The following is a 27,852-nucleotide window of genomic DNA, read 5'->3' on the forward strand; positions in this document are numbered from 1 at the left end:
GTATTTGAGAAAAAGTGTATTATGCTGCCTTTGGATAGAATTTCCTCTGGATATCAATTAGATCTATATATGTTATTTAATAGGGACGGTGGAGCCTGGTGGGCTGCCGTCTATGGGGTCGCACAGAGTTGGACACTACTGAAACGACTTGCAGCAGCAGCAGCAGCAGCAACGTGTCATTTAAGGTTTGTGTTTCCTTATTAATTTTCTGTCTAGATGGTCTGTCCATTGGAATAAATGTAGTCTTAAAATCTACTATTATTGTGTTCCTATCACTTTCCCCTTCTATAGTTGTGCATTTGCCTTAAGTATTGAGATGTTTCTATGTCGGGTGCATACATATTTATAATCGTTATATCTTTTTGGATTGATCCTTTGATCATTACGTAGTGACCTTCCTTATCTTCTGCAGCAGTTATTTTAAAGTCTATTTTGCCTGATATAAGTATTGCTACTCCAGCTTTCTTTTCATTTCCATTTACATGGAATATCTTCTTCCATCCCCTTATTTTCAGTCTCTATGTGTCCCTAGGTCTGAAGTGGGTCTCTTGTAGGCAGCATATACACAGTCTTATTTTGTTATCTATTCATCCAGTCTGTGTCTTTTGGTTGGGGTGTTTACATTTACATTTAACATAGCTATTGATATGTATGTTTCTATGGCCATTTTCTTAATTGTTTTAGGTTTGTTTTTTGTGGGTTTTTTCCTTCTCTTATGTTTCCTGCCTAAAGAAGTTCCTTTAGCATTTGTTGTGAAGCTGATATTGTGGTGCTGAATTCTCTTGGCCTTTGCTAGTCTGTGAAGCTTTTGTTTTCTCCATCAATTCTAAATAAGATTGTTGCAGGATAGAGTAATCTTGGTTGTAGGTTTTTCCCCTTTCATCATTTTAAATATATCCTACCACTCCCTTCTGGACTGTAGAGTTTCTGCTGAAAAATCAGCTGATAGCCTTATGGGGATTCCTTTTATGTTATTTTTTACTTTTTTACTTTCCCCTTGATGCTTTTAATATTTTTTCTTTGTATTTAGTTTTTGTTAGTTTGGTTAATATGTGTCTTACAGTGTTTCTCCTAGGGCTTATCCTGTATGGGACTCTCTGTGTTTCCTGTCCTTGGGTGACTATTTCCTTTCCCATGTTAGGGAAATTTTTGACTATACTCTCTTCAAATATTTTCTCAGACCGTTTCTCTTTCTCTTCTTTTGGGACCCCTATAATTTGAATGTTGGTGCATTACATCTTTTCCCAGAGGTCTCTGAGACTGTCCTAAATTCTTTTCATTCTTTTTTCTTTATTCTACCCCTTGACAGTTATTTCCACCATTCCATCTTCCAGCTCACTTATTCATTCTTCTTCCTCAGTTATTCTGTTACTGATTCCTTCTAGAGTATTTTTAATTTCAGTAATTGTGTTGTTTATCACTGTTTGTTTATTCTTTATATCTTCTTGGTCCTTGTTAAATACATTTCATACATTTAAATAGAATAAATACATTAAATAGAACACATTTAACACATTATGTGTTAGCAGTTCAGTCATGTCTGACTCTTTGCAACCTCATGGAGGGTAGCCTGCCAAGTTCCTCTGTCCATGGAATTCTCTAGGCAAGAATACTGGAGTGAGTTGCCATTTCCTCCTACAGGGGATCTTTCTGACTCAGGGATCGAACCCAGGCCTCCTGCATTGCAGGCAGATTCTTTACCATCTGAGCTACCAAGGAAGCCCATTAATACATTAAATAGAATAAAATCCATTCTACTTTCAAGATTTTAGCACTTCTTTATTATCATTATTCTAAATTCTTTTTCAGATGGGTTGCCTATTTCATCTTCATTTATTTGGCCTTGTAGGTATTTACCTTGCTCCTTCATCTGTAACATATTTTTTTGTCATCTCATTTTTTTTTTTTAATGAGTGGGACTGTGTTCCTGTCTTATTAATTGTTGGCTTAAGGTTTCTAGGACTGGAGTTTGTAGGCAGGTGGGTAGAGGTAGGCCTTGGTGTTGAGATGTAGACCTCTTGGATAACTCACTCTAGTTCACATTCCCTGGGGCCTGATGTTCTTTGTTAGTCCAGCAGTTTGAACTTGGTGTTCCTACCACAGGAGCTCAGGACTGATCACTGGACTGTGAACCACAATCCCACAAGCCATAGTTCAGTTTAACTCAGTTCAGTTACTCAGTCATGTCCACCTCTTTGCAACCCTGTGGACTGAAGCATGCCAGGCTTCCCTGTCCATCACCAACTCTTGGAGTTTATTCAAACTCATGTCCATCAAGCCAGTGATCTTATCCAACCATCTCATCCTCTGTCATCCCCTTCTCCTCCTGCCTTCAATCTTTCCCAGTATCAGGGTCTTTTCCAATGAGTCAGTTCTTTGCATCAGGTGGCCAAAGTATTGGAGCTTCAGTTTCAGCATCAGTCCTTCCAGTGAATATTCAAGACTGGTTTCCTTGAGGACTGACTGGTTTGATCTCCTCATAGTCCAAAGGATTCTCAAGAGTCTTCTCTAACACCACAGTTCAAGAGCATCAATTCTTTGATGCTCAGGTTTCTTCATGGTTCAGCCTTCACATCCACACATGACTACTGGAAAAACCACAGGCCAAGGCAAAAAAAAAAAAAAAGGAAAGGAGAAGAATAATAACAAAGAATTAAAAAATAATAAATTTAGAAAACTAACAGATATATTAGAGAAAATATGAATCTATATGAAACAGGTACTGGAGGGTAAAACCAGACTTCAATGGCAAAGAGGAAAAAATAATTCCAAAAAATAAAAGGAAGTAGAACAATAGCAAAGAGTTAAAAATAAAATTGATTTGGAAAACCAGCAGATATATTAAAAAAAAATTAAGAGTATATGTATGAAACAATCATTGGAGGGTAAAATCAGAGTCTGATATAAAGAGAGAAAAAATACTAAAAAAAAAAGAGAGAGAGTAGAACAATAATGAATAAAAAAATGTTTCAAAAACTGACAGAAATAATAGAAAAATAAGAATATATATGAAATAACCACTGGAGGGTAAACTCCACTGTGTGTGTGCATGCTCAGTATTGTCTGACTCTTTGTGACCCCATGGACTGTAGCCTGTCAGGCTGCTTTGTCTGTAGAATTTTCCAGGCGAGAATACTGGACTGGCTTGCCATTTACTCCTCCAGGAGATCTACCCAAAGATTGAACCCACATCTCCTGTGTCTCCTGCATTGGCAGGCAGATTCTTTACCAGCTGAGCCACTGGTAGGGGAAGCCCAAACTCCGCTGGCAAACAACAACAACAAACCCTGAACAAAGCAAACATGGAAGCAACCTAGATGTGCATTGACAGATGGATGGATAAAAAGTTGTGGTACATACATACACCATGGACTGTTACTCAGCCATAAAAAGGAATACATTTGAGTCAGTTCTAATGAGGTAGATGAATCTGGAGCCTATTATAGAGTGAAGTAAGTCACAAAGAGAAAAACAAATATCATTTATTAATATATATACATGGAATCTAGGAAGATGGTACTGATGAACCTATTTGCAAGGCAGCAAAGGGCTTCCTTGGGGGCTCAAACGGTAAAGAATCTGCCTGCAGTGGAGGAGACCCAGGTTGGATCCCTGAGTTGGGAAGATCCCCTGGAGAAGGAAATGGCAACCCACTCCAGTATTCCTGCCTGGAGAATTCCATGCACAGAGGAGCCTGGTGGGCTACAGTTCATGCGGTTGCAGAGAGTCGGAAATGACTGAGCAACTAGCACTCTCACACTTTCAGTGGAGAAGTAGACATAGAGAACACTTGTGGACACAGTGGGGGAAGGAGAGGGTGGGACAAATTGAGAGCGCAGCATTGAAACACACACATTACCATATGCAAAATAGAGAGCCAGCGGGCATTTGCTCTGTGAAGTAGGGAACTCAAACCTTGTGCTCTGTGACAACCTAGAGGGGTGGGATGGGTGGGATGGATGGGACGCGAGTCGGAGGTTCAGGAAGGAGGGGGCATACGCATGCTGATGTGTGTGCTAAGTCTCTTCACTCATGTCTGACTCTTTGCCACCCTATGGACTGCAGCCCGCCAGGCTCCTGTGTCCATCGGATTTCCAGGCAAGAATACTGGAGTGGGTTGCCATGCCCTCCTCCAGAACATATGTATACTTATGGCAGATTCATGCTGCTGTATGGCAGAAACCAACACAATCAGAAAGCAAGTATCCTCCCATTAGAAATAAATAAATAATTTAAAAGGCAGAAAAATATCTTGGCTGTGGGGAGCAGGGCTTAGGTGGGGAAAGGCTAAGCAGTGGTGGGGCTTAGTCAGAGGTGGGGTTTAGGTGGGGGTGGGGTCACACCAGGAGGCTTCCCTGCTGAACCCTGAAGCACTCTCCTCAGCTGGCTTGGCTTTTTCTCCTCCCTTTTCCCTGTCACACCCAGAGAACGTACCCAGGCAGAGAGGTGCCCTCAGAGTGGGCTGGAGAGGAGCCCCTACTTGCCACAACTCTACCCAGGCAGAGAGGGGCCCTCGGAGTGGGCTGGAGGGGAGCCCCTACTTGCCACAACTAGAGAAAGCCCACACACAGCAATGAAGACCCAACACAGGCAAAAATAAATGAACAATTTTTTAAAAAAGCTTGATTTTCACTAGGTCCCATTTGCTTTTGTTTGTTTTATTTCCATCATTCTGGGAGACAGATCTAAAAAGATACTGCTGCAATTTATGTCAGAGAGTGTTCTATCTGTATTTTCCTCTAGGAGGAAAATAGTACCTGGCTTACATTTAGGTCTTTAATCCATTTTGAGCTTACTTTTGTGCCTTAGTGTTAAAGAATGATCTAATTTTTCTTTCTTTTTTTTACATGTAGCTGTCCAGTTTTCCCAGCACCATTTGTTAAAGAGACTGTCTTTCCACCTTTGTGTTGTCATGCCCCCTTTGTCAGACTAATTGACCATATGTGCATGGGTTTATTTCTATGCTTTCTATCCTGTTCCATTGATCTCCATTTTTATTTCTGTGCAAGTACCATACCGTATTTTGTTGGCTATAACTTTATACTGTTGTCTGAATCTGATCCTGATTCCTCCAACTCTGATTTCCTTTCTAAAGATTGCTTTGGCCTGTATTAAGCTTGATGTGCCTGGTGGGTAAGTTGGGAATTTTGAATAAACACATCTGTATTTTTTGTTTCATTTTACACAGAGCACATATTATTGTAACTTCAAAATATAAAATAATTGCTTATTGTTAAAAACATCTCTCTTAATTTATATAAACGCAATGTATTCACTTTAAACATAAATGACATAACATTTTAACACTGTTCACTTTTTATTTATGCAGTCATGCCTATACCTATATGTCTCAGTGTGATATTTGAATCATTTCCAGTTTTTCACTGTCTGTATGATGATACAAGAGATATCTTTCCTCCTCAGTTGGTAAGGACTTCCTGCCCCAGACCCAGGACTCATACTCCCTCTGCTGGCGTAGGTAAGCCCTCTTTCAAGACTGAGTATTATTATAAGTCTCTTGTATCTTCAATCTCTTACTTTCTTCTTTGATTCTTCAGTCTGAAAACAAACTTTGCTTTCCCCTTCAAATAAACTCCCTTTCTTTCAAGCCACTGCCTTCTATGAAGTCTGGTGGTGGTGGTTTAGTTGCCAAGTCATGTCCAACTCGCAGTCCTATGGACTGTAGCCCGCCAGGCTCCTCTGTCCATGGGATTTTCCAGGTAAGAATACCAGAGTGGGTTGCCATTTCCTTCTCCATCTGTGAAGTTTAGGTTAATCTATATTCTCCATTTCATCTTTCCCATTTATTCCATATTCCCCTGCAATCGGGATTTCACATTACTCATTTAAACAAACCTACAAGATCCATGCAGAGAAGGCAATGGCACCCCACTCCAGTACTCTTGCCTGGAAAATCCCGTGGATGGAGGAGTCTGGTAGGCTGCAGTCCATGGGGTCGCTGAGGGTCAGATGCAACTGAGTGACTTCACTTTCACTTTTCACTTTCATGCATTGGAGAAGGAAATGGCAACCCACTCCAGTGTTGTTGCCTGGAGAATCCCAGGGGTGGGGGAGCCTGATGGGCTGCTGTCTATGGGGTCGCACAGAGTCGGACATGACTGACATGACTTGGCAGCAGCAGCAGCAAGATCCATGAGTCACACTAACCATACTTACCAAACCAGTGGTCCTTAGACTCTGTGGGGGTACTTAAATGTGTATATCCCCAAAGATCACTCTCTTGTTTTCTATTTTTCTTTTGACAATGTTGTAGCTTCAGTGACTACTCCTATGCCAATAACAAGATGGATGTTTAAGCCTAGACTCTTCAAGTTCAAATCTCACCCTTTAACTTCCTGGTAGACTTTTCCACTTGATTTTCCCTCTGGTACCTCAAACTCGGGCCTCCCAGGTGGCTCAGTGGGTAAAGCATCTGCCTGAAATGCAGGAGATGCAGGTAGACGCGAGTTCAATCCCTGGGTCAGGAAGATCCCCTGGAGAAGGGCATGGCAACCCACTCCAGTATTCTTGCTTGGAGAATCCTGTGGACAGAGGAGCCTGGTGGGCTATAGTCCATGAGGTCACAAAGAGTCACACACAACTGAATCAACTGAGCAGGCATGCAAGGACCTCAAACTCAGTATATTCCAAACATGAAAAATTCTCCATTCCAAAACTGCTCTTCTACCTGCATCTCCAGTTTTAGGTAACAGCATCATCCCAACATCGTTTTCATCCTAATCCACCCTCTCCTGTGTTTCTGTATCTGGCTAGTAACTAAATCAGGTTGGTTTTGCATCTACAATGTCTTTTCCATCTAGCCCCATCATTACACTCCCTCTGCCTTCATTACTCCACTGAACTATGACAATAGCTTTCACACTGATATCGCCCCCAGTCTCTCAATCCTATGATCACATGTTAGGGAAATTAAAATGGAGATAGTCTTATTCAGGCTTCGGAAGTAGAGGAGCAGGCCTCTGACCAACTTCTGAATTGCCTGGAACCTACTGCCTGCATGCAAGCATAACAATTGTTACCAGCAAGTCAAGTGGCACTTTAGATAATAAAGGGTATAATATTTAGATAATAAAGGTCTTAGAATTTCTTAAGCCCTGGGATCTAGCCGACATCATCCCCCAACACCACCACCACCACCACCAGGGTCTAAGGAATCTTCTGACTCACAAGGTGAATTAAATAGCACTGTAAAAGTTAAAGGAAAACCAGAGTTGCACGTTTGTGCACCGACAGATGATCATATCAATTTTTGGGCCGAGATTATAAGTAGGAACTCCCAAAGCCACGATGCAAACTCTCATCCTTGGGTTGGACGCTCTGTCTGAGACCCTTCTCTGTTCAGACTCTGGATTGCTGTTACTTCGGACTTTTCCAGGATTGCTGTTACTTCGGACTGTTCCAGCGCTGTTCAAGTCTAGATGTAAGTTTCTGTGTAATTTGATGATGTATACGCTGTTACTTCTCTCTATTGTTTCTATTTCTTTTCTTCTAACCACTGTGTATTGAAATTTAGTTAAACTTCTACTAAAAAGTGAAATTATTTATTTGTTTGTAACTAGAGTTTTCTTTTTATAATGAATTCTTCCAACCTAAAATGAAAGTAAAACTTGTGGCAAAACATGTCATACACAGCAACCGAAAAAAATCTTTCTCGACATGTCTTTGTCATTTTTCCTCCTTAAAAGCCTTCGAGATTCTCCAGTGCTTACACAATAAGACTATGGCTGGAGGTTGGGATGACGGACAGGATGGGAGAGTAGGGTGCTGCTGGTTTTAAATCTTGGAGTCTAAAGGTCTAGAGAACTCCAATGTCCAAGAGGAGAAGACAGAATCTTGGCTCAAGAAGAGAGAGAGAGAATTCACTCTTTCTTCTCCTTTTTTGTTCTGTTTGGACCCTCAATGGCTTGGATGATGCCCACCTACTTTGGTGAGGGCACAATTTTTTTTTTTTTTACTTAGTCTATTGATTCAAATGTTAATCTCTTCTGAAAAACACCCTTATAGACACATCCCAAAATGAGGTTCACTTGATCTCTAGGCATCAAGCGCAATCTAGTTGACACATAAAATCAACTATAACAAGGCTGTTTGTGACCTGGGATTGTGACAGATCTTAGATCTTCCTTTTTTTTTCTCTCTCTATTGAGCTATAATTCACATTTTATAAACTTCATCTTTTTAAAGCATACAATTCTGTGGGTTTTAGTATATTCACAGCTGTGCACTCACCACTAGGACCTAATTTCAGAACATTTTCATCTACCTAAAAAGAACCCATACCTGTTAGCTACTATTCCTTATTCCTCCCTGCTTCCTAGTCCCTGGATTACCACTTTCTGTTTCTACACACTTTCTTATTCTGAATATTTCACATAAACAGATCATTCAATATGTGGCCTTCTGACTTCTTTCACTTAGCATGTATTCAAGGTTCATTTTTTTGTAGAATATATAAAAGGACTTCATTTACTTTTATGCCTGCATAGTATTTCAATGTATGGATATACCACATTTTGTGTGTCTATTCATCAATCAACGAACATTTAGATAGTTTCCACGTTTTGGCTGTTATGAACAATGCTGCTATGAGTATTCATGGGCAAGTTTTGGTGTGGATATATGTTTTTAATTCTCTTGGATATAGACATAAAAGTGGAATTGTTGGGCTATAAGGTCAGAGTTGAATTGCTAGTAACGCTTATGTTTACTTTTTTGAGGACTGCCAAACTATTTTTCAAAGTGGCTATACAACTTCACATTCCCACCAGCAGGGTATGAGGGTTTCACACAATCACCCCTCTGTAGCTTGGTTCAAATATTTCCCTTGAGTACTTAGAGTACTAGGATAAACATTTAAATTTTCCTTCAGGTGTCTCTATTCTACTTCTGCCTTTCAGGCTTAGCTTAAATACCTCCTCCTACAAGGCATCCCCATCTGGATTCTTGCCCTGTTTTGTTGGGCTCCAATAGCATTTGATGAGCCCCTTTTGTGGCATTACCCTGCCCAGTTGTTACAGAAATTACATGACCTCATATGGAGTTAGTGGCTGTAGTAGCCTTGGGATCCAGAGCATAGGATTTGGAGTTAGAGAGGCCTAAGTGTCAGTTCTGAATTTCCAATGCTTCTTAGGATTGGGATGATGGCAAAGTACTTTTTCTCTCTGAACTTTGACTTCCTCATCTATTGAATGTGAATAATAACACTGACCTTAGAGAATTCATGCTTTACACATAGGAGGAGCTTGCTAAATATTTAATATTATTGAACAGAAGTTGGGAAAGTAATGTATTTCATGAACCAGGTGAGAAGCGATAGTTTCATCAAGTTGCCTCCCCAGATGGTGAAATTTGTTTAACTGAAGAAATGAATAGAAGACCAGCACTTAGAGCTCGTCTGTCTTTTGGTTATCTTTTTTTAAAAATTGTAGTAAAATACGCATAGCATAACATTTATCATTTTAACCATTTTCAGGTGTGCAATTCAGTGGCATTAGTATAGTCACATGGCTATGCAATCACCTCCGCTCAGTCTTGTCTTTCTTGGGCACAGAAGTTCTCAGATCATGCCTAGGATTTGGAAATGGCGCTCTAATAATTTATTTCAGAGATAAAATATCTTTCTAAACTTTTCTATCTGGAGCTCTGTGCATTTGATTTAGCTCGACTATTGCGTGGTGTCTTAAAGCCAAACTCACTGGTTTAAATCTTGGCTCTCTCACCAGCTCCTTTTGTGATCTTGGGCAAATTGCTTAGTTGTGTCTTAATTTTCATGTCTTAAAAGAGGGGTCACAGTATTTATTTTAGAGAGTTGTTGGGATAATTAAATGAGTAAATAGTTGTCTGGCACATAGCAGTTGGGATACAAGTGTTGGGTACTGTTTTCACGATGTGATATAATGCCTTTGAGGTCTTTTTCCTGCTGAACTGAAAGTGCTGGAAGGGCATAGACATCACCAGCTTCACCTACTGTTAACTGAGTTCCTTGCAAATACTTCCAAAAACGCTTATACTCCAGCCCCTGACCCCTCCCTTTTTTTTGGCCTTAATTTTTTTTGTTGTTTATTTGCACATGTCCTAAGATGGCTGACAACTATTTCATGAACTATTTGAGTTTTAGTGTGTTTGGGGAAGGAATGGTTAGGAAAAACCAACACTTCCTTTTTTGACTCATTGTTGAGGGAAATGACCCCAGGGAAAGGCTAGAGCATTAAGTGCCTTCCAGAAATTCATCTGTGGGGGCTCTTGGCTTTCCCTGGGAAAATCTCCAGCTCTACAATGGAAAAGTTGTTCATCTGCCATTAGGAGACGCTATTTGTCAGAATTATCCTAACCCCAGCGACTTAGCAGCAGCAGCAGCAGCAGCAGGAAAGGGGAGGAAGCAAGGCAAGTGAATTACAGATGACATCAGCAATTCGTAAAAGTTACCAAAATCAAATGATCCAGTTTTCATTTGCCGGGTCAGAAACTAGTTGAGTTCACTTTCCATACAAAGGGGAGCTTCCCGGAACTTGGAGTATGAAGAGGATTCTGACTTCTTAAGTTCTGTTTTCAGAAAATTGTTCCACGAATTTTTAATCTCCAGAGGCTCAATGAAATTTGATCAGAAGTTACACTGTCAACGTGCCATCCCCACCCCCACCCCACCCCACCCCACCCTCGCCCCCACCCTCACCCCCCACCCCGGGCTACGTCTCATATGTCAGTCTTTTCCCTTGCTTGATGTCTTAGAAACTTGCAAAAACTTTCATATTGTCAGCAAAGGCAGTATTTTTGCCTGGATTTACTAACTGTACTAGGTGGGGGGAAAGTTTAGAAAACCCCGGAAGGCTCCAACACAGCCCTTTCCTGGTCGAGATTTGCTATTTCATAAACGGAGACAAAGTCTGGCAGACTCGCCAGAGCCAGAGATCAGAATCTTCAGGAAACTGCAGGACAAATTTACGGTGTTGGAATACATCTCCAGGAATCCAGCCATATTGCTTCTAGGATCAGTGTTACGACAAGGGAAGACCCTATGGATGATCACATTAAAAAGCCTCTCCTTTTGGTTTGTTTTTAACAATTAAAGTAATATATACTTATTGCATAAAATTTGAGAAACTCAAGCAAGAGCCAAGAATAAAATTTATATTGTCTGTAATTATACTGCTGCTGCTGCTGTTGCTAAGTCGCTTCAGTCATGTCCGACTCTGTGACCCCATAGACGGCAGCCCACAAGGCTCCCACCATCCCTGGGATTCTCCAGGCAAGAACACTGGAGTGGGTTGCCATTTCCTTCTCCAATGCCTGAAAGTGGAAAGTGAAAAGTGAAAGTGAAGTCGCTCAGTCCTGTCGGACTCTTAGTGACCCCATGGACTATAGCCCACCAGGCTCCTCTATCCATGGGATTTTCCAGGCAAGAGTACTGGAGCGGGGTGCCATTGCCTTCCCTGGTAATTCTACTACTCTTTGTTATTGATTTTTTTTTCTATGTTCTTCCTTTAGAAAGCCGTTTCTTATTTCGAAATACTGTTGCATAGTGAATATATACCTCAAGTTCTTAAAGAATGAATAATTGCATGGAAAGTTTTGTTAATTCACTGTTCCTCTGATTGGAATGACATTTACTGTAGAAAATACCGCAGTTGATGAACTAGCCAGGTGGAAATACTGACTTCCATAATTTGTCATTTCTTGATACATGCATTTCCCATACGTAGAAGAGTGCTCAATCCATTAATATGAGATAACTGGTTTTCCTTAATAAACAGTAAACTTTTAATGTTCAGATTACCTGTCTCTTGCTGCAAACCTCTGTATAGCCTTGCTCTCGCTCTCTCCCATCACCCTTCTCTGCCTCCTCGGATGTTCTCACATGGTCACCTGAGATGCTGTCTCCCAGGCTTGAAGTCCTAGTAATTCCCACCAAATAAACCTAACTCTCAACTTTTAGGTCAGGTGTATGGTTTTTTCTTTTTTTTTCAGTTGACAGTTTTGGCTCACTGATGAAGGGACCAGAGCAGATTCCTCTCCTTTGCCTGAACTCTGTGAGGACCTGGAAACTTGTGCCCACCAGCCTCCTCAGGAGTCCAGGCAATTCTGAGTCTCTCCTGGTTCTAGGATCTCCCATCTTTGGTCTCTGATCCTAAGTTGTATTCAGTGGGGGAAAATGTTACCTTGAAACTTGGTTTCAAGAAGAGGTACCTGGGTCACTCAGTTTTAACACTGAGAGGGAATACCCTCAGTCGGAGGTCTAGGAAGATTTTGCTTGAGCAGGGAACCCTCAGAGTTAAGGCACTGGGAAGACTCAGCTTGGATACTGAGTGGTGGATAATCTCAGTTTAGAGACTGGGAAGACAGCTCAGGTAAACACTGAATAAGGTAGGACTGGGGTATTGGGAGGAAGACTGGCCTGTCATTTTCCTTTGAAATGGCTACCTTACTGGAGTTTGTCAGAATAAAACCGAAATTTATGACAGCTTTTGAGCTCCGAAGAAGGGACTCTCTCCTCCTGGTTGGCCTTTCTCAGGCAACTGAGAAACTTGCAGGCGTGGTGGAGGCAAGTTGGCCCTATGGGGAAATGCACTCACGTAATGAACAATCTGCTCAACCAGGGACGCAAATAACCCGAGATCTGAGCACCCATGGAAGTCTTATACTCCACTGGGATACCCGAGACATGAAAAACTCTGGGGCTAAACCAGAGGAGCAAGCCCCTAAGCAGCACACTGGGCCCACCATACGGTCATCAACAGCAATTTTATGTCAACAATCTGATTTCAGAATGGGAAACAAGGTTTCCAAAACAAAAGAAAAAAGAATGAAAGATCACCAGCCTCCAACTAATACCCCAGCCAGGTTCCTGTACAATACATATGGAGATTATACTTGCAAGTATCTAATTGGCTGGGGAAATTATACTAAAGGAGACATCAACTTGAAATGGCCAAATTAGGGTTATTTTCACATTCCAAAACTGATTTTTTGCATACACAGTCAGAAAAAGCCGGCCATAAGATCAAACAGACTGAATGGAATGCTTATTTTGATTGGTATTTAGAAGCTTCAAAAAAAGGAAATGATACAGTAACTTCTTTGGAGGAAACCAAAGAAAGGTTGTTTGAAACTATATCCGAATTTCAAAAAGTTTCTTGGGTTAATCCTATCTCTCGCTCTGTTCCTCCTTTGGCTGTTGTTGTTCAGTCACTAAATCTCATCTGACTCTTTGAGACCCCGTGAACTCCACCATGCCAGTCTCCCCTGTCCTTCACTATCTCCCAGAGTTTGCTCAAACTCATGTCCTTTGAGTCGGTGATGCCATCCAACCATCTCATCCTCTGTAGTTCCCTTCTCCTTCTGTCCTCAATCTTTCCCAGCATCAGGGTCTTTTCCAGTGAGTTGGCCCTTCTCATCAAGTGGCCAAAGTATTGGAGCTTCAGCTTCAGCATCAGTCCTTCGCATGAATATTCAGGGTTGATTTCCTTTAAGATTGACTGGTTTGATCTTGCTGTCCAAGCGACTCTAAAAAGTCTTCTCCAGCTCCACAATTCAAAAGCATCAATTCTTTTGTGCTCTGCCTTCTTTATGGTCCAACTCTCACATCTGTCCATGACTACTGGAAAATTATAGCTTTGATTATACTGAGTTTGTGAGCAAAGTGAAACTCTGCTCCTCCTTTATCTGACTGCCTAACCCAGAAGCTTTGTCTCTCTCTCTCTCTCCCCCGTTAACTCCACCTTCTATCATTTCCCCTTCCGCAGTAAAGGAAGGCAGAAAATCAGAAGTAATCATAGCTCCCTTCAGGGAGAAACCTATTACTGGAAGGGGTGAACCATCCTCAGTGTTTACTTGTACACCTTGGACCCAAACAAAACTTAGAGCTCTAGCTAAGGAATTTTCTAAACCTAGTCAAGGTCCAGCAGGATTTGCTAAGGAACTTGAGTTAACCATTCGAATCTATAAGCTGATGTATTTAGACCTGTACCAGTTAATACATCTATTGGTTTCTGAAAGTAAAGCAAAGGAATGGATAGAGAGAACAGGGTGGAAGACTGTTTAGCAGATTTTGATTTACATACCTCATAGGATTGAGATAACTGCAAAAGGAATTAGTTCATTAATAACTCAAGCATATTCCAGAGCTTTTCCCACAAGCAGTGAATTGATCCAAGATTCAACAATGTAAACAAAGACCAGATGAATTAATTCCAGATTACTAACAGAGGTTTGAGAAAACTTTTAAACAATATTCAGGCATGACACCTGAATCATTCTCTAACCACCAAAATGATCCTTTATTCCACTCTGCCTTTCTAGAAGGTTTGGATGAGGAAGTGGCTACTTGAATTGAGACATAATTTAGGTTGGTCTGCATTATAGACAAACACCCTTGCCATGCTGGCAGACAAACTTTTCAAAACCACTAGAAAGAAAAAGACACCTTTATAAAAATTATGAAACTTCAATTGTGCCAATTAAGTAAACCAGGACAGTTGGTGGTTAACAAATCTCTGTTTGATCCACAACTGACAAAGAAAGCTTTTACTGCAACTGGCCTGGTCACCTAAAAAGGGCCTGCAGAAAATTTAAAAGAAAATCTGAGGACAGACTAAATTGGGCTACTCTGAGAGGAGGACAAGGGGAGTCTTTCCCCTCCTCCTTTCTAATACCCTTGGGGAAGTGGAAATGAATATTCAAGGAAAATCGATTAAAGCCCTAGTAGATTCCGGAGCCATCTCTTCAGTTTTGTGTGTGCCTAGTTGCTCAGTGGTGTCCAGCTCTTTGCAACCCCAAGGACTGTAGCCAGCCGGGATCCTCTGTCCATGGGGATTCTCCAGGCAAGAATGCTGGAGTGGGTTGCCATGCTTTCCTCCAGGTTAATCTTCCCAACCCAGACATCAAACCCAGGTCTCCTGCATTGCAGGTGGATTCTTTACTGTCTGAGTCACCAGGGAAACCGTACCAAAATCAAAGGCTCCCTTCCTTGCAGTAAAACTTCAGTGCAAATGGTGGGGGTTTCCAATGCCTCCAGCAAGGCTTTTAAATCACTGCCTTTAGAATTTTACTTACAAGAACTTAAATAGAAAACCTTCTTTTTTTCCCAGTAGAAATTGCCCCTATTCACCTGATAGTTTATTAGAAACTTATGAAGCCCAGATTTTGTTTACTGCTAAGGGAGAAATGTTTTTAGACCTAAAAGATCAATCAGATCTTTCTCTCATCACTTAATGTTCGTGATCCATGATAAAGGTGAGACAGAAAAAGAAAAATTGCTAGGCTTGGTACCTAAAGAATTATGGGCATGCATTTCCACTAACATGGGGAGAATACATTCTACATCACCTGTTAAAACTACTATGGACCAAAGTAAACCTCTGCCCAATATTCGCTAACACCCATTGAAGCAGGAAGTTATAGAGAGAATGAAACCCTTGATATCAGCTTACATTAATAAAGGGCTTATCATGCCTTGCACTTGTCCTTGTAACACTCCCATTCTGCCAGATGAAAAACCCAGTGGCAAGGGTTAGGGATTTGTACAAGATCTAAGCTCTGTCAATGCTATTGTTATTCCTTGCCACTCTGTGGTTGGTACCTAACCCCCACACGTCACTATCCTGTATCCCTAAAAATAGTGACTTCTTTTCAGTGACAGATCTCTGCAGTGCATTCTTTAGTAGCCCTGTACATCCTGATAATCAGTATCTTTTTGCCTTCACTTGGAATGAACGGCAGCATACATGGACTGTGGTGTCACAGGGCTACACTGACAGCCCCACTTACTTTTCTCAGATATTAAAAGCAGATTTAGAAGATCTAGTTTTTCCTCGTAAATCAGTCTTAATACAATATGCAGATGGCTCTCTGTTGTGTTTAATTTCCTTAACAATCAGTAAGACATCCTGTACTTGCTCTAGAAGATGGATTCAAAAGGACATAAAGTGTCTATAGAGAAACTATAGTTTTGTAAAGCTAATATTAATTACCTAGGGCATGTGATATCTAAAGATGGGCTTTTAATTGATCTAGACAGAGTAACGGGCATTTTGGCTTTCCCTGCTCTGAGAACAAAAAGACAACTAAAGAGGATTTCTAGGTCTTGCAGGCTACTGCAGGACTTGGATTCCAAGTTTAATAGCTCAACCATTACATGATTTACTTAAACAAGATCAAACCGAACCTGTTTACTGGAATAGAACACTCTAAAGCCATGGACACCCTAAAGGGCTTCCTGGCAAAGGCCCCAGCCTTAGGGCATCCAAATTATGATTTACTCTTTTTCTTCTTTGTCCATGAAAACAAGGGAACTGCACTAGGAATATTAACCCAACAGCACAGTAGCCACTATCGACAAATAGGATACACAGCCCACAGCCAGATGCAGCAGCCAAGGGCCTTTCTCCTTATCTCTGAGCTATCACCGCAACAGCTCCGGTGTGTCGAACCACAGAGGAGATAGTTATGAATCACCGTCTCACTGTCTTTGTTCTGCACTCTGTGGATGCCTGACTAAACTCTCATCACACACAGCATTATTCAGCAAGTCGACTAATCTCTCATGAGATTGTCCTGCTCTCACCAAATATAACTCTCCACAGGTGTAACAAACAACGCAGCTACCTTGCTCCCAGAAAAATTGGATGATGCAAAGTATGATTGTATTGCCTTTACTGACAGTCTTTTATCCCCTAGGATTGACTTTCAAGAGAGTTCAATGGATAATCCTGATTTTATGTTATTCACTGACAGTTAATATTTTCGAGGACCTCATGGAAAATACCAGGCTGGCTGTGCTGTTGTTTCCCCAGTGTCTATCTTTGAAAATAGTCATTTGCCTAATGTCTCTTCCGCTCAACAGGCTGAGTTAATAGCACTAACCAGAGCCTGTCAGTTGGCAAAAGGAAAATCTGTCAATATCTACAAGGAGAGCCACTATGCTTTTGGAGTGGTGTATGATTTTGGTATACTTCGGAAACAAAGAGGGTTTCTAACATCCTCAGGACAGCCTATCAAAACTGGGAAACAAGGAGTGGAGTTATGAGATGCAGTTCCGCTACCAGATGTGCCTGATATTACTAAGGTATCAGGCCATTCAAGGACCGACACTGCCGAGGCAAAAAGAAACTTTAGCTAATCACGCCGGCAAGGCAGCAGCCTCTCAAATTATTCACGACCAACTAACTACTGCCTTTCCCTTTCAGTCTCCCAGTAACCTCTCTAGCATGTTATCAAGATTTCAGAGAACAGCACCAGACAAGGAAAAATACACCTAGATACAGAAAGGAGGAAGATTCACCCCTAAATTAGAGCTGTGGATAGGTCCAAACAGGAAGCCTGTCCTTCTGTTTGGAGCTCAGTATCCTGTTTTACAATATATTCATGAGTTAACTCATTGAAACCCAGATAAGATTTGTGTTATGGGGTAAACAATATTTTTGGAAACCTTCCTCTACTACAGCTTGGGACGATCTATTCAGGGTGCAGTGCATGTCCAAAACATAATCCAGGAAAGCCACTGCATAAATTCTCAGGGGGGGTTTCCATTACCTACAGGCCCTTTGGAAATGTGGCAGGATAGGTTTTGTACAGATGGCTCCCCTGCAAGGTTATCAACATGTTCTTGTTATGATCTGTGTGTTTTCACACTGGGTTGAGGCATTCCCAAGGAGAAGGGCCATGGCACCATCGGTAGAGAAGCTGCTTTTAGAAAGAGTGGTTCCCATCTGGGGAATCCCCTCAGAACTACATAGTGACAGAGGAACTCATTTTACTGGACAAATTGTTAAGGAAGCCTGTAAAATTTGGCCAATTATGTAATACTTCCATTGTACCTATCACCCCCTGTCTTCTGGGTTAATAGAAATGACAAATGGAACAATGAAAACTCAGTTGGCTAAAATTATGGATGTTATTCCTTATGCTCACCTAAGGCTCTTCCATTGGTCCTCCTCAACCTCAGATCCACTCATTTTGGCAAACATCATTTCTCTCCCCTTGAGATTATTACAGGGAGACAAATGAGACTGGATGAAGGATCATATGATCCTACATTACTAAAGGGAGATATATTACATTATTTCAAGTGTTTAATAAAATTATTGGCAGATCCTTCTAAACTTGTTTCCAAAGCTTATCACAGTAATCTATCTTCCAATGGAGATCGGGTGTCCTATGACTTACAACCAGGAGATTATGTATATTAGAAAAGATGTCATTTAAAGGACTCCCTTCAACCTAGATGGAAGGGCCTTTGTCAGGTTCTTTTAACAAGCTCATGTGCAGCAAAACTGAAGTAAATTGACTCTTGGATTCATCTTGTTTCCCTAAAAAGGGCTTCTGCACCAGGCTGGCTTGTAGAGAGAATTGTTGAGCTCAGACTCATCTCAAAGCAGTGCTCTGATAATAATAAAGTAGCAATGCCAGAACAACCAGAAGACAACGTCAGAAGCAGACAGCTGTGCCAAGATGCTAGACCTGACCGGTACAATTGTTCATTACGTTTTCTTCTTGATTTCTTGGACTTGGACATGAATCAAATCTTTTTGCATCATCGGCCCTCTCTTATGCAAATTTTAGAAATCAATTAAATTGTTGGGTTTGTGGTCAATTACCTGCATCCAGTACCTCTGGTTTATCTTGGTGAGTTTCTCCCCCCAAGGCTCTGACTGGATGGCTCTTAGAAAGTTTATTTTAGAAAAAAAGAATTGTAGTTTGATCTGGGCTACTACTGATATCACTCAATGGGACCCACTCACTTGGCCAAACTAACATGCATATTCTGACCCTGGCCGTAAATATGAATTTTTACCTTAAGGTTACTCAAGCTCAACCGGAAGAAGCTACATTTCAGTCAAAAAATGTGAACTCTAGACTGTTAGGAAGGATTGGGTTTCAGTTATGGGTTGGGTTTATCTGGCTAATACCAGGCTCTGGTCATCTAAGCCTAAAGGCCCCCCAATCTGGGAACAATTAAATCATACTAAAGATAATCAGCATTATAACACTAAAAAATTAGAATGGATGCCTTATGAAAATTGCCAGTGTATCATATATCATTTCCCTTAAAGATAGTGATTGGTACAGAACAGATTGGGTCAGATGACCAGAAATATATGACCAGAAATATACTGGGTGGCAGCTATACTTAGTGGCTTTGTGGGACCAATCTCTGGCCCTGGCTTCCAACAGGATGGCTAGAAAGGTGTACTTTTAGGATTCCCTTGGGCTCAAGTCCACTTACGTACAAATTTAGATGTTACTCTAGCAAATTTACCATCAATATGAGCCTGATGGACTAAGAGATCTGTATTTCACTGGTATGATCACTTAGCACCTATTTTTGTGCTCTCAGTAGGATTGGAAAAAGTTATTCCTCACACTAAAGCCTTAACAGAATTCACTCAAAAGGCCTTAAATGATAGCAACCAGGTTATCAGCTTTCTAAATTTTGAGGTCTCTATGATGAGTAAAGCTGTCTTATAAAATTGTGTGGCCCTTGATAAATTTAACAGCATCTCAAGGGAGCACTTGTGCCATCATTCAAACTGAATGTTCTGTTTGCATACCAGGTGAATCTTCTAAGGTAACACATTTAATGAGTCACATGAAAAATCAGATTACTACCTAAGATGATCCCCTTCCTAACCTTGGTAATCTTTTGGGAAGATGGTTTGGTTCTGGAAGCTCATGGCTTAAATCTCGCTGTATTACTTGTAATCTGTCTACTTTATAAGGGTCTTCTTGCATTATACACTGTGTAACCAGGCCCTAGGCCAAATTAATGATAGCTAAACATCTTAAAGAAATAGGTCACATTTATAACATAGAATAATAGTAATAGTGTGATTCTAGGTGTGGGAAGAAGCAACGAGGGAAATATCTCCTGGATCCTAATAGGTTAGAAGATAGAGGATCCAGAGAATCTTTTATTATCTATCAGTGGGCCTAATCCGGAAATTAACACCTGGAGTGACATATCAATAAGAATTTTCACCTGATCTGGGATGAGCCTACCAGCACAGTGGGACAAAAAAATGGTTGTGAAATGTCTCCCAATATGGTCAAATTTCCCACTATGGAGAGGGACTGTGATATGAAATATTAATATTTCCTGCTATACCAGGAAACAATATCACAGCCATCAGGGATTTCAACCTTCCAATTGTAAATTTCTGAGCCCAAGTAGAACAATACCTCTATTTGGCAGCCATCAGCCACTTCCCCCGTAAGCGCTGAGGAGCTGGATGTGTGGGTGTGTGTCGGGGGATGTGTGGGAGAAAGTTTGCCACCCCTTATGGTGAATGAAGAATTAAGGATGTGAACGATTAAGAAGCAGGATTTGGCCCCAGATAGATGAGATGCATTTGACAGGAATGAATTCAGTGAACCCAGACACTTGCATATTCCTATACATAGAAGGGCACTAAATCTCTTAATGAAAAATAACTGGTTTTCCTTAATTAATAATACTCTTTTAATATTCAGATCACCTGTCCCTTGCTGCAAACTTCTATTATATAATAGAATATTATGTAATATATAATATATATAGCCTATATGTATATTTTATATATATATATATATATATATATATATATATATATATGTAGTAATACATAACCTGGCTCCTTCCCCACTCAACACTGCCCCCACCAACAACCTCCACCTACTTCTTCAAACAGTTCTCTCAGGGTCACCTGAGATGCTGTCTCCTGGGCTTGAAGTCCTAATAATTCCCACCAAATAGACCTAACTCTCCCAGTGGGGACATTTTGATTTGGGAGAACTCAGGGTCAACTGAGTTCCAATGAAAGCTCTCTCCAGACCTCCTAAAAGGGTTAACAGTGTTTGAATCAAGTTTTCTGGGCTATAGGTTTTTGAAGTAACCTCCCAGTGAATTTCATCTTTTAGCACTTGTAGAGAAGTCTAAGGCCTGGAACAGAGAAGGTTAAAACTGAGGGCGGGCCTGGGAAGTTGGGGTGCTGTGTTGTCCTCATTCTCTAACCTGCGACCCCCACCTCCTTATATCTTTCAGGCAGGTCATGGCATCGCCAAGCCAAAGTTTGAATTCCACTTTAGATGATAACCGGCAAGTGAACTTTCGAGAGAAGCTTCTGATTATTGACCTGTCCCTGGGGGATCGAGATGTGGAGTGCTTGAAGTTTCTCTGCCGAGACTACATCACCCTCAGGAAACTGGAAAAGTGCAGCAGAGCCTTGGATATTTTCGAGTACCTGCTGCAACAGGAGCTGCTGAGTGAGGGAGACCCCTTCTTCCTAGCAGAGCTCCTCTACACCATAGAGCAGAAGATCCTGCTGCAGCACCTTGACTACACCAGGGAGCAGGTGGAATGTCAGCTGCAAACCCGCCGCAGGGTCTCCCACTTCAGGTGATCAAGACCAACGTGGCAGGGCCGCTGGGCTTTGAAAGGCTGCAGTTAAGATCTTTAATCTTAAGATTAAAAATGAATTCGATTTTTAGCTTTTTTCCCCCCTTGGATGGTATGGTGATTCTAAACCAGGAGATTTCTCAGCTTCAGGTGCTAATGAGAAGGGAGGCTGGGAGGTCAACAAAGCTTTGAAACCCAGCCCCGGGCCTGAGAGGGGCCTCCTTTTGTTTTGCGTCTCACTGAGGAAGGAAGCCCAGCTCCAGGCAGCAGGCCCCACCTCCAGCCTTCCTCTTTGTCAACCTCCGAGCTCTCAGCCTCCTCCCTCCTGTGAGTCACTGGTGTGTCTGCCGTTCGAAAAGAGAGTAATGCATGTGCTTAGTTGCTCAGTCATGTCCGACTCTTTTTGACCCCGTGGACTGTAGCCCACTAGGCTCCTTTGTCCATGGGGATTCCCCATGCAGGAATACAAGAGCAGGTTGCCATGCCCTCTTCCAGAAGATCTTCCCAACTCAGGGACTGAACCCAGGTCTCCTGCATTGCAGGCAGATTCTTTACCAGCTGAGCTACCAGGGAAGCACACTTGGAGCCAAACTGACAAAATGAAAAAGGAGATGTGTCTCCAGGGTAGGGAGGGACGTCATTTATGCCATGCCCAATTTGCCCAATTTGGGGGTGAAACCTGGACAGGTAAAATATAGGCATTTTGCCCAAAGAGGTAAAATAAAGGCAACAGACCTGAGGCAACACTGTTATAAACTCTCCACTGACATAGTATCAACATAAAACAACCTCACAAGGAGGAGGCTTTGTGACATTATTTTATAGCTGGACGATTAGAATGCTTCAGGTCTTAACACTTGAACTGACTCCTAGAACCTGAGTGACCCTTGGGTCAGTGAGAGAGTTCTACAGATTATTATCTCCATTCTGTTGGTTAAAGAGCTGAGGAATGGTCGTGGGCATACACAGCTGTTAATGTGTGAATGAAGTACTCAGGTTTTCTTTTTTTTTTGGCCACATGGCCCAGTATATAGGCTCTTAGTTCCTCCACCAGGGATTATACCTATGCTCAACACTGGACTGCCAGGGAAGTTCCTAAATTCAGTTTTTCCAATCGTTGAGTATATGGCTTTCCAGAAGCTGGGATAGTTTCCTGTCTAAAAGTGAACTTCATATTCACTGGCATTGGGTGCTCCCTGATGAGGGCCTGTAAAGAAAGCCTGATTTCTGGAATGGGGTCTGGAGAAGGGCGGGCATGCCACAGTGGTGTTTTACGCCTTCTTAGTGGGATGTGAGACAGCCCTGGACCTGGAATCAGAAGACCTGGAATCAACAAGGCTCACCATTAATTAACAAGGCTCATAGTCGAATAGGTCAAACTGAAATACTAAAAGGTTTTGTTTTTAAATCTATAAAATGAGATTAATAGTTGTCTACTCACAGGGCTGTGATTATTCAAATGAGTGGGAACGTTTGATAAAAGCTCTCCATTTTCTGCCGGTCCTCGGCAAGTGTGAGGCTTTAACTAGTCTCTTTGGTTTCTGTCTTAGAAACCTGCTCTACGAACTGTCAGAAGGCATCAGCTCAGAGAACCTAAAGAGCATGATCTTCCTTCTGAAGGAGTCACTTCCAAATGTCCAGATGGTGAGTGAGCCATACCCAATGGGATCTTTGGGAACATCACCTTAATTAGTGCTTGGGAAGATACTGGAAAGGGAGACAGTATCAAACAAGGGTTAGAAACATGGATTGTGACGTGCCTGGAGTCTAGTTCCAGACTAACTCCTGAATGTGGGGCAAGTGACTGAACGTTTCTGAGTCTCCATTTTCTAATACAGCCTATTATAGACAATTATACTACTTCCTTCCAGGACTATGAAGAGGATTAGATGAAATAATGTACATAAACTATTAGCTGGGGCCTGTATTTTGCACATAGTACGTGTGTGCATGCTAAGTCCCTTCAGTCGTGTCCAACTCTTTGCCAGCCTTTGAACTGTAGCCTGCCAGGCTCCTCTGTCCATGGGATTCTCCAGGGAAGAAAACTAGAGTGTGTTGTCATGCCCTCCTCCAGAGGATCTTCCCAAACCAGGGATCGAACATTGTCTCCTACGTTGCAGGCAGATTCTTTAGCACTAAGCCATCAGCGAAGCCCTTTGCACATAGTAACCATGCAGTAAATGACTGACCGCTATGGGCATTCACTGTGTCTTATGACACAGAACTGTGCAAAGGAATGAGGAGGTGGTAGCTAATGGCAGAGTGGGATTCAGTTGTTCATCACCTCCATTTGTTGAGGTTTTCAAGGGAGACTATCCTCTCCAGTGGACTCTGCAGTGTCTTCCATGAAGAGTTTTGTGAAAATCAAATGAGATGAATGTTTGAGGGTGTGCTTTCTACAGGAGCTTGGAACCAATAGTAATTTTAAAAATATTAACATAATGCTGTCTGCTGATATTCTTGTTAGGTTGATCACAATTAAGGGCTGGAAAGTAGCTGTACATATCTCTTCCAGGCCACAGAACTTTTTATTTTTTGAGTTTCTAACAGCTTGTGACAAGCCAGTTATTTAATTTGGGAAGGGGGCAATTTTCAAGTTTTACCCTATAACATTAATTTTGTTATTCAACTGTTATTTTCATTAGGTTTTAAGTTATATAATAATTGATCACCAAAAAAAGATGTGTAAAATGTATGGAAGTTTTAAAATGTAGAACCTAGTGAGCAGCCATGGATCCCCTGTCCAACTCAGAAATGGGCACATCACCCATGCAAAAAGCCTGAGTGTAGCCCTCCTATATCACATTCTTTCCAGACTAACTGGTATTATTGACAAATAATTTCTTCTCTTTTTTTTTTTTTTAACTATTTGGCTGTGCTGTGTGACATATGGGATCTTAGTTCCCCTGACCAGTAATCAAATCCTTCCCTCTGCCTTGGGAGCAAAAAGTCTTAACCACTCTTCCCTGGGACTGCCAGGGAAATCCCAATAACTTCTTTTTTAAAGAAAAATCACTGAGCTGTTTTACATGTGTAGGTGTAACAAGGACCATGTTTAATAATCCATTAAACATGTTTCCTGGTGTCAGACCTGTAGGTTAACTAATCTGCAGTTTAATTCTCTGTTTTGGCTATACTCTTTGAGTCCCTCCCCCATCCCCCCCCCCCCCCCCCCCCCCCCCCCCCCCCGCCCCCGACCTCTTCAGGGCCCTCAGGAATTTTAGCCTCTTGTGACTTTCCATTGTTTCTCTCTTCAGTCTTTATCCCAAAGATGGGTTGTGGGATCCTCAGGAATGGGGACTGAGTCTTACTCATTGTTAGAGCCACGAAACATTGCATAATTAGTGCTCTGCCCCTTACTGGCTCTGTGACCTTGGACAAGTTATTGAATTTCTCTGTGCCTCAGTTATTTCATCTTTAAAATGGGGATAATAATAGCATCTACTCATCAAATTGTCTCTGAGTAGTTAGTGAGTTGTGTATATTTGGTATGTGGTATCCCTGGGTCAGGAAGATCCCCTAGGGGGAAATGGCACCCCACTCCAGTATTCTTGCATGGGAAATGCCATGGGCAGGAGCCTGGAGGGTTACAGTCCACAGGGTCCCAAAGAGTTGGACATGACTGAGTGACTAACACACATACAAACATTTACAGATTGTGTAGAGACTTACAGTTTCTATACTGTCTCTTTCCCCATACTATTTTAGGTCCTCCTGGATTTATACCCTGCCTTATTTATTAATGCAATGGATAATCAGTAGGCAAGTAAAAGTGACTTCACTGATTCTCTTGCAGACCTCTAGAAGTTTCTTGACATATCTGGAGAAACAAGCTAAAATAGATGAAGATAATGTGACATTACTGGAGAATCTCTGCCAAAAAATTGTGCCAAACCTTATGGAAAAGCTAGACAAATACAAAAGAGAGAGGTAACTAGCTTATGCTTGCTTGCTTGTTTGCACCAGACCACAGGAATTCTTAAATCAATTGGCCATGTATGATGTTTACTCATCACTCTGATAATATTCTCTTGAAATCTATTTGCTCATTCAGCACATGTTTATTGACTGCATACTTTGTACTAGGCACAGTTTTAGAAGTTGGAGCTACAGCAAGGTATAGAGCAAAGCTCCTACCCTCTTGGCACTTATAGTAGTGGGAGAAAGTGGTTTTAGACAAATGTCTTCTTCTGATTCTTAAATAGAAATGAGAATAACAGAAATGGTTTTGAATGAAATGACATAAAATAGGAGGCAGAATGGCACAGGAATTAAAAGTGGAACACATGGAGTCAGATTGCCAGAATTCCACTTATTAATGGTTCAGAGGCCCTTTCCTCAGCTCCTCTATGTCTCACTTTTCCCATCTGTAAAGTGAGGACAATAATTGTACCTGCTTTGTGATTTATTTTTGAGGATTAAATGATGTAATTCCTTAAAAATGCATGTCTGGCACAGAGTACACATTCAATGCACATTGCTAGGACTATGTTTGTTAGAAAGTCATAAAAATTTTCATATTCTCAAAAATTACTATCAGAGAAGAATTTTATTTCTTTTTTGTTTTCCAGAAATGAAATTAAAAACCAGAGGCTTCAGGCTGCTTTCACACTATGTAAAAAAGCAGTGTTCATTGCACCACAGGAAAAACAGTGACCGTGGAAGAGAGTTTTGATTGGTTCTTAGACTTGAAAGACCCTTTGGTCATCGCTTCCAGCCTCCCAGGCATCACAGAAATCAATGGCCGTTCATTCTAGTAATAAAACTTGCCCAGTTTTCTAACACAGATTCTGTTTTGTTTTGTTTTTTTCTTTCTGATAAGTCTAAATAGTAAAAGCTTTCTTTACTGAAGCCTTGGAGTGTAGTCTTGAGTTTAATTGTGCACCCTGAGAAAAAAGAGATTGGCCTTGATCTGGGCATCTGTGAAATAAAAGGTGGGACCGGGTATATTTTAAGATTCCTTTTAGCTCAGAACCACTGCCAGTCTCCCTTGTATATGCCCACCTACTGTTATAATTCTGTGTCTCCTCTGCACAGGCTTGTTTTGGACACTGGTTGATGATGAGATGGTGGTTCACTGCCCCTCTCTCTGTCCTCCCTTAAAATTTGGGCCATGCCACACTCATTTCTTGCTTTAGTGTGGGGAAGGTGTTTGTGCAGGAGCTGCTTCTCTTGGGCCGTGAACAGGATTGGCTCTTGGGAGATGACAGCCCAATGTGAAGACAGACACACTCAGCTGCTCTGGGAGCAGAAAACTTACAATCTTGTATTAAATTCCATGTTGGGGTCAGGACGTTTCAAATGCAGAACACCCACCTCAAACCAACTAAAGCAAAGAAGAAAATTGGTTGCTTTTTTCACCTGAAAACACATAAATGGGAAGACTCCCTTCAAATGTGGCCTGAATTGCGCTGAAATCTGCACACAGCATCTTTCTCGGCCAGGGTCCTCGGGATTGGTCCCTGACTGTAGAAGGTTAGGTCCCTGGCTCAGAATGCTTAGGTTTATTGTCAGGGCCAGTGGTTAATCTGTATCGAACCTGTTCCAATGCATCCTCTCAACTCCATACCTCTGGTGAGATGTTGTATGTGTTAAGTTGTTTTTCTAACTTTTTTTTCTGTTAGGATCTGAGTCTTGTCCAAAGTCTGAAGTTTGCTCTTAAAGATGTGGTAAAAGTGACATATTTATATCTTTAAGCAGAAACTAAATTTCTGAAAGTAGAACCCTTTTTAAAAAACACTAAGGGAATTTCCTGTTTAAAGAAAGACCCATTTGGCAATATAAACATTGTATTTAACATGACTTTTGCATATACAAAATTTTAAAAGAAAGTTTTTCTATTAACAATTTTAGATTGTATTGAAGTTTACTGTTTAAATGTATTTTTGAACAGGTGCTATCTTTACATTGTTCAAAGATAAGAAAATAAGAAAAAGTGTTCCAGAAGAGTCTTGCCTCCATTTCTGTCCACTGAATGTTCCGTTCTCCCTCCTCTTTATCCCATAGATAATTTCAGGTTTTTGTTTTTTTTTTTTTTTGCAAATGCGAATACAACAAATAAAATATAGGTGCATTTTACAATAGGCATTTCTTAAAATAAAGTATACCTCAAGACTGTGAAACTCACATCTCTCATTTGGTCTTATTTAAAATATTTGTTTAAGATGCCTGGAAATATCGGTACAATTCATGACCGGGAATAACTCTATGAACTTTGTGAACCAACCACTTGTAAATAGTAGTAATTGCCTTACCAATAAATAAAGAAAAAAATTCCCTGTTTACTTCCAAGTAGTATCTTTGATTTTACTTAATAACTTTTTCCCGCTTATATAGTGATATATGTTCATCGTGGAATATTTGGGAAATACAAGAACACACCAAAAGGGAGAGTTCATTCATTTATAATTCATTTTGGCATACACTTTCCCTTTATTTCACACTGCATTTGTCCTTGATCTTCC

The 27,852-nt window shown here is 41.1% G+C and overlaps 1 protein-coding gene across 3 annotated transcripts; it reads left to right on the forward strand.

Moving 5' to 3' along the window:
- The first annotated feature begins 67 nt into the window (after window positions 1-67).
- On the forward strand, window positions 68-27,673 carry CASP10 (caspase 10). Of its 3 annotated transcripts, none has more exons than XM_060410239.1 (8): window positions 68-185; window positions 5,378-5,479; window positions 7,364-7,441; window positions 18,332-18,481; window positions 21,035-21,388; window positions 22,939-23,032; window positions 25,185-25,318; window positions 25,960-27,673. In XM_060410239.1, coding segments are annotated over exons 3-8 (819 nt in total). In that variant the 5' UTR covers window positions 68-185; window positions 5,378-5,479; window positions 7,364-7,439; the 3' UTR covers window positions 26,045-27,673. The 3 variants fall into 3 exon arrangements, with proteins under 3 accessions (XP_060266222.1, XP_060266221.1, XP_042100895.1); XM_060410238.1 differs by having other exon boundaries at window positions 7,397-7,441; XM_042244961.2 differs by lacking the exon at window positions 18,332-18,481 and having other exon boundaries at window positions 69-185.
- The last annotated feature ends 179 nt before the right edge of the window (window positions 27,674-27,852 follow it).

The sequence above is a fragment of the Ovis aries genome, chromosome 2 (genome assembly GCF_016772045.2).
Source record: "Ovis aries strain OAR_USU_Benz2616 breed Rambouillet chromosome 2, ARS-UI_Ramb_v3.0, whole genome shotgun sequence".
Taxonomy (NCBI): Eukaryota; Metazoa; Chordata; class Mammalia; order Artiodactyla; family Bovidae; genus Ovis; species Ovis aries.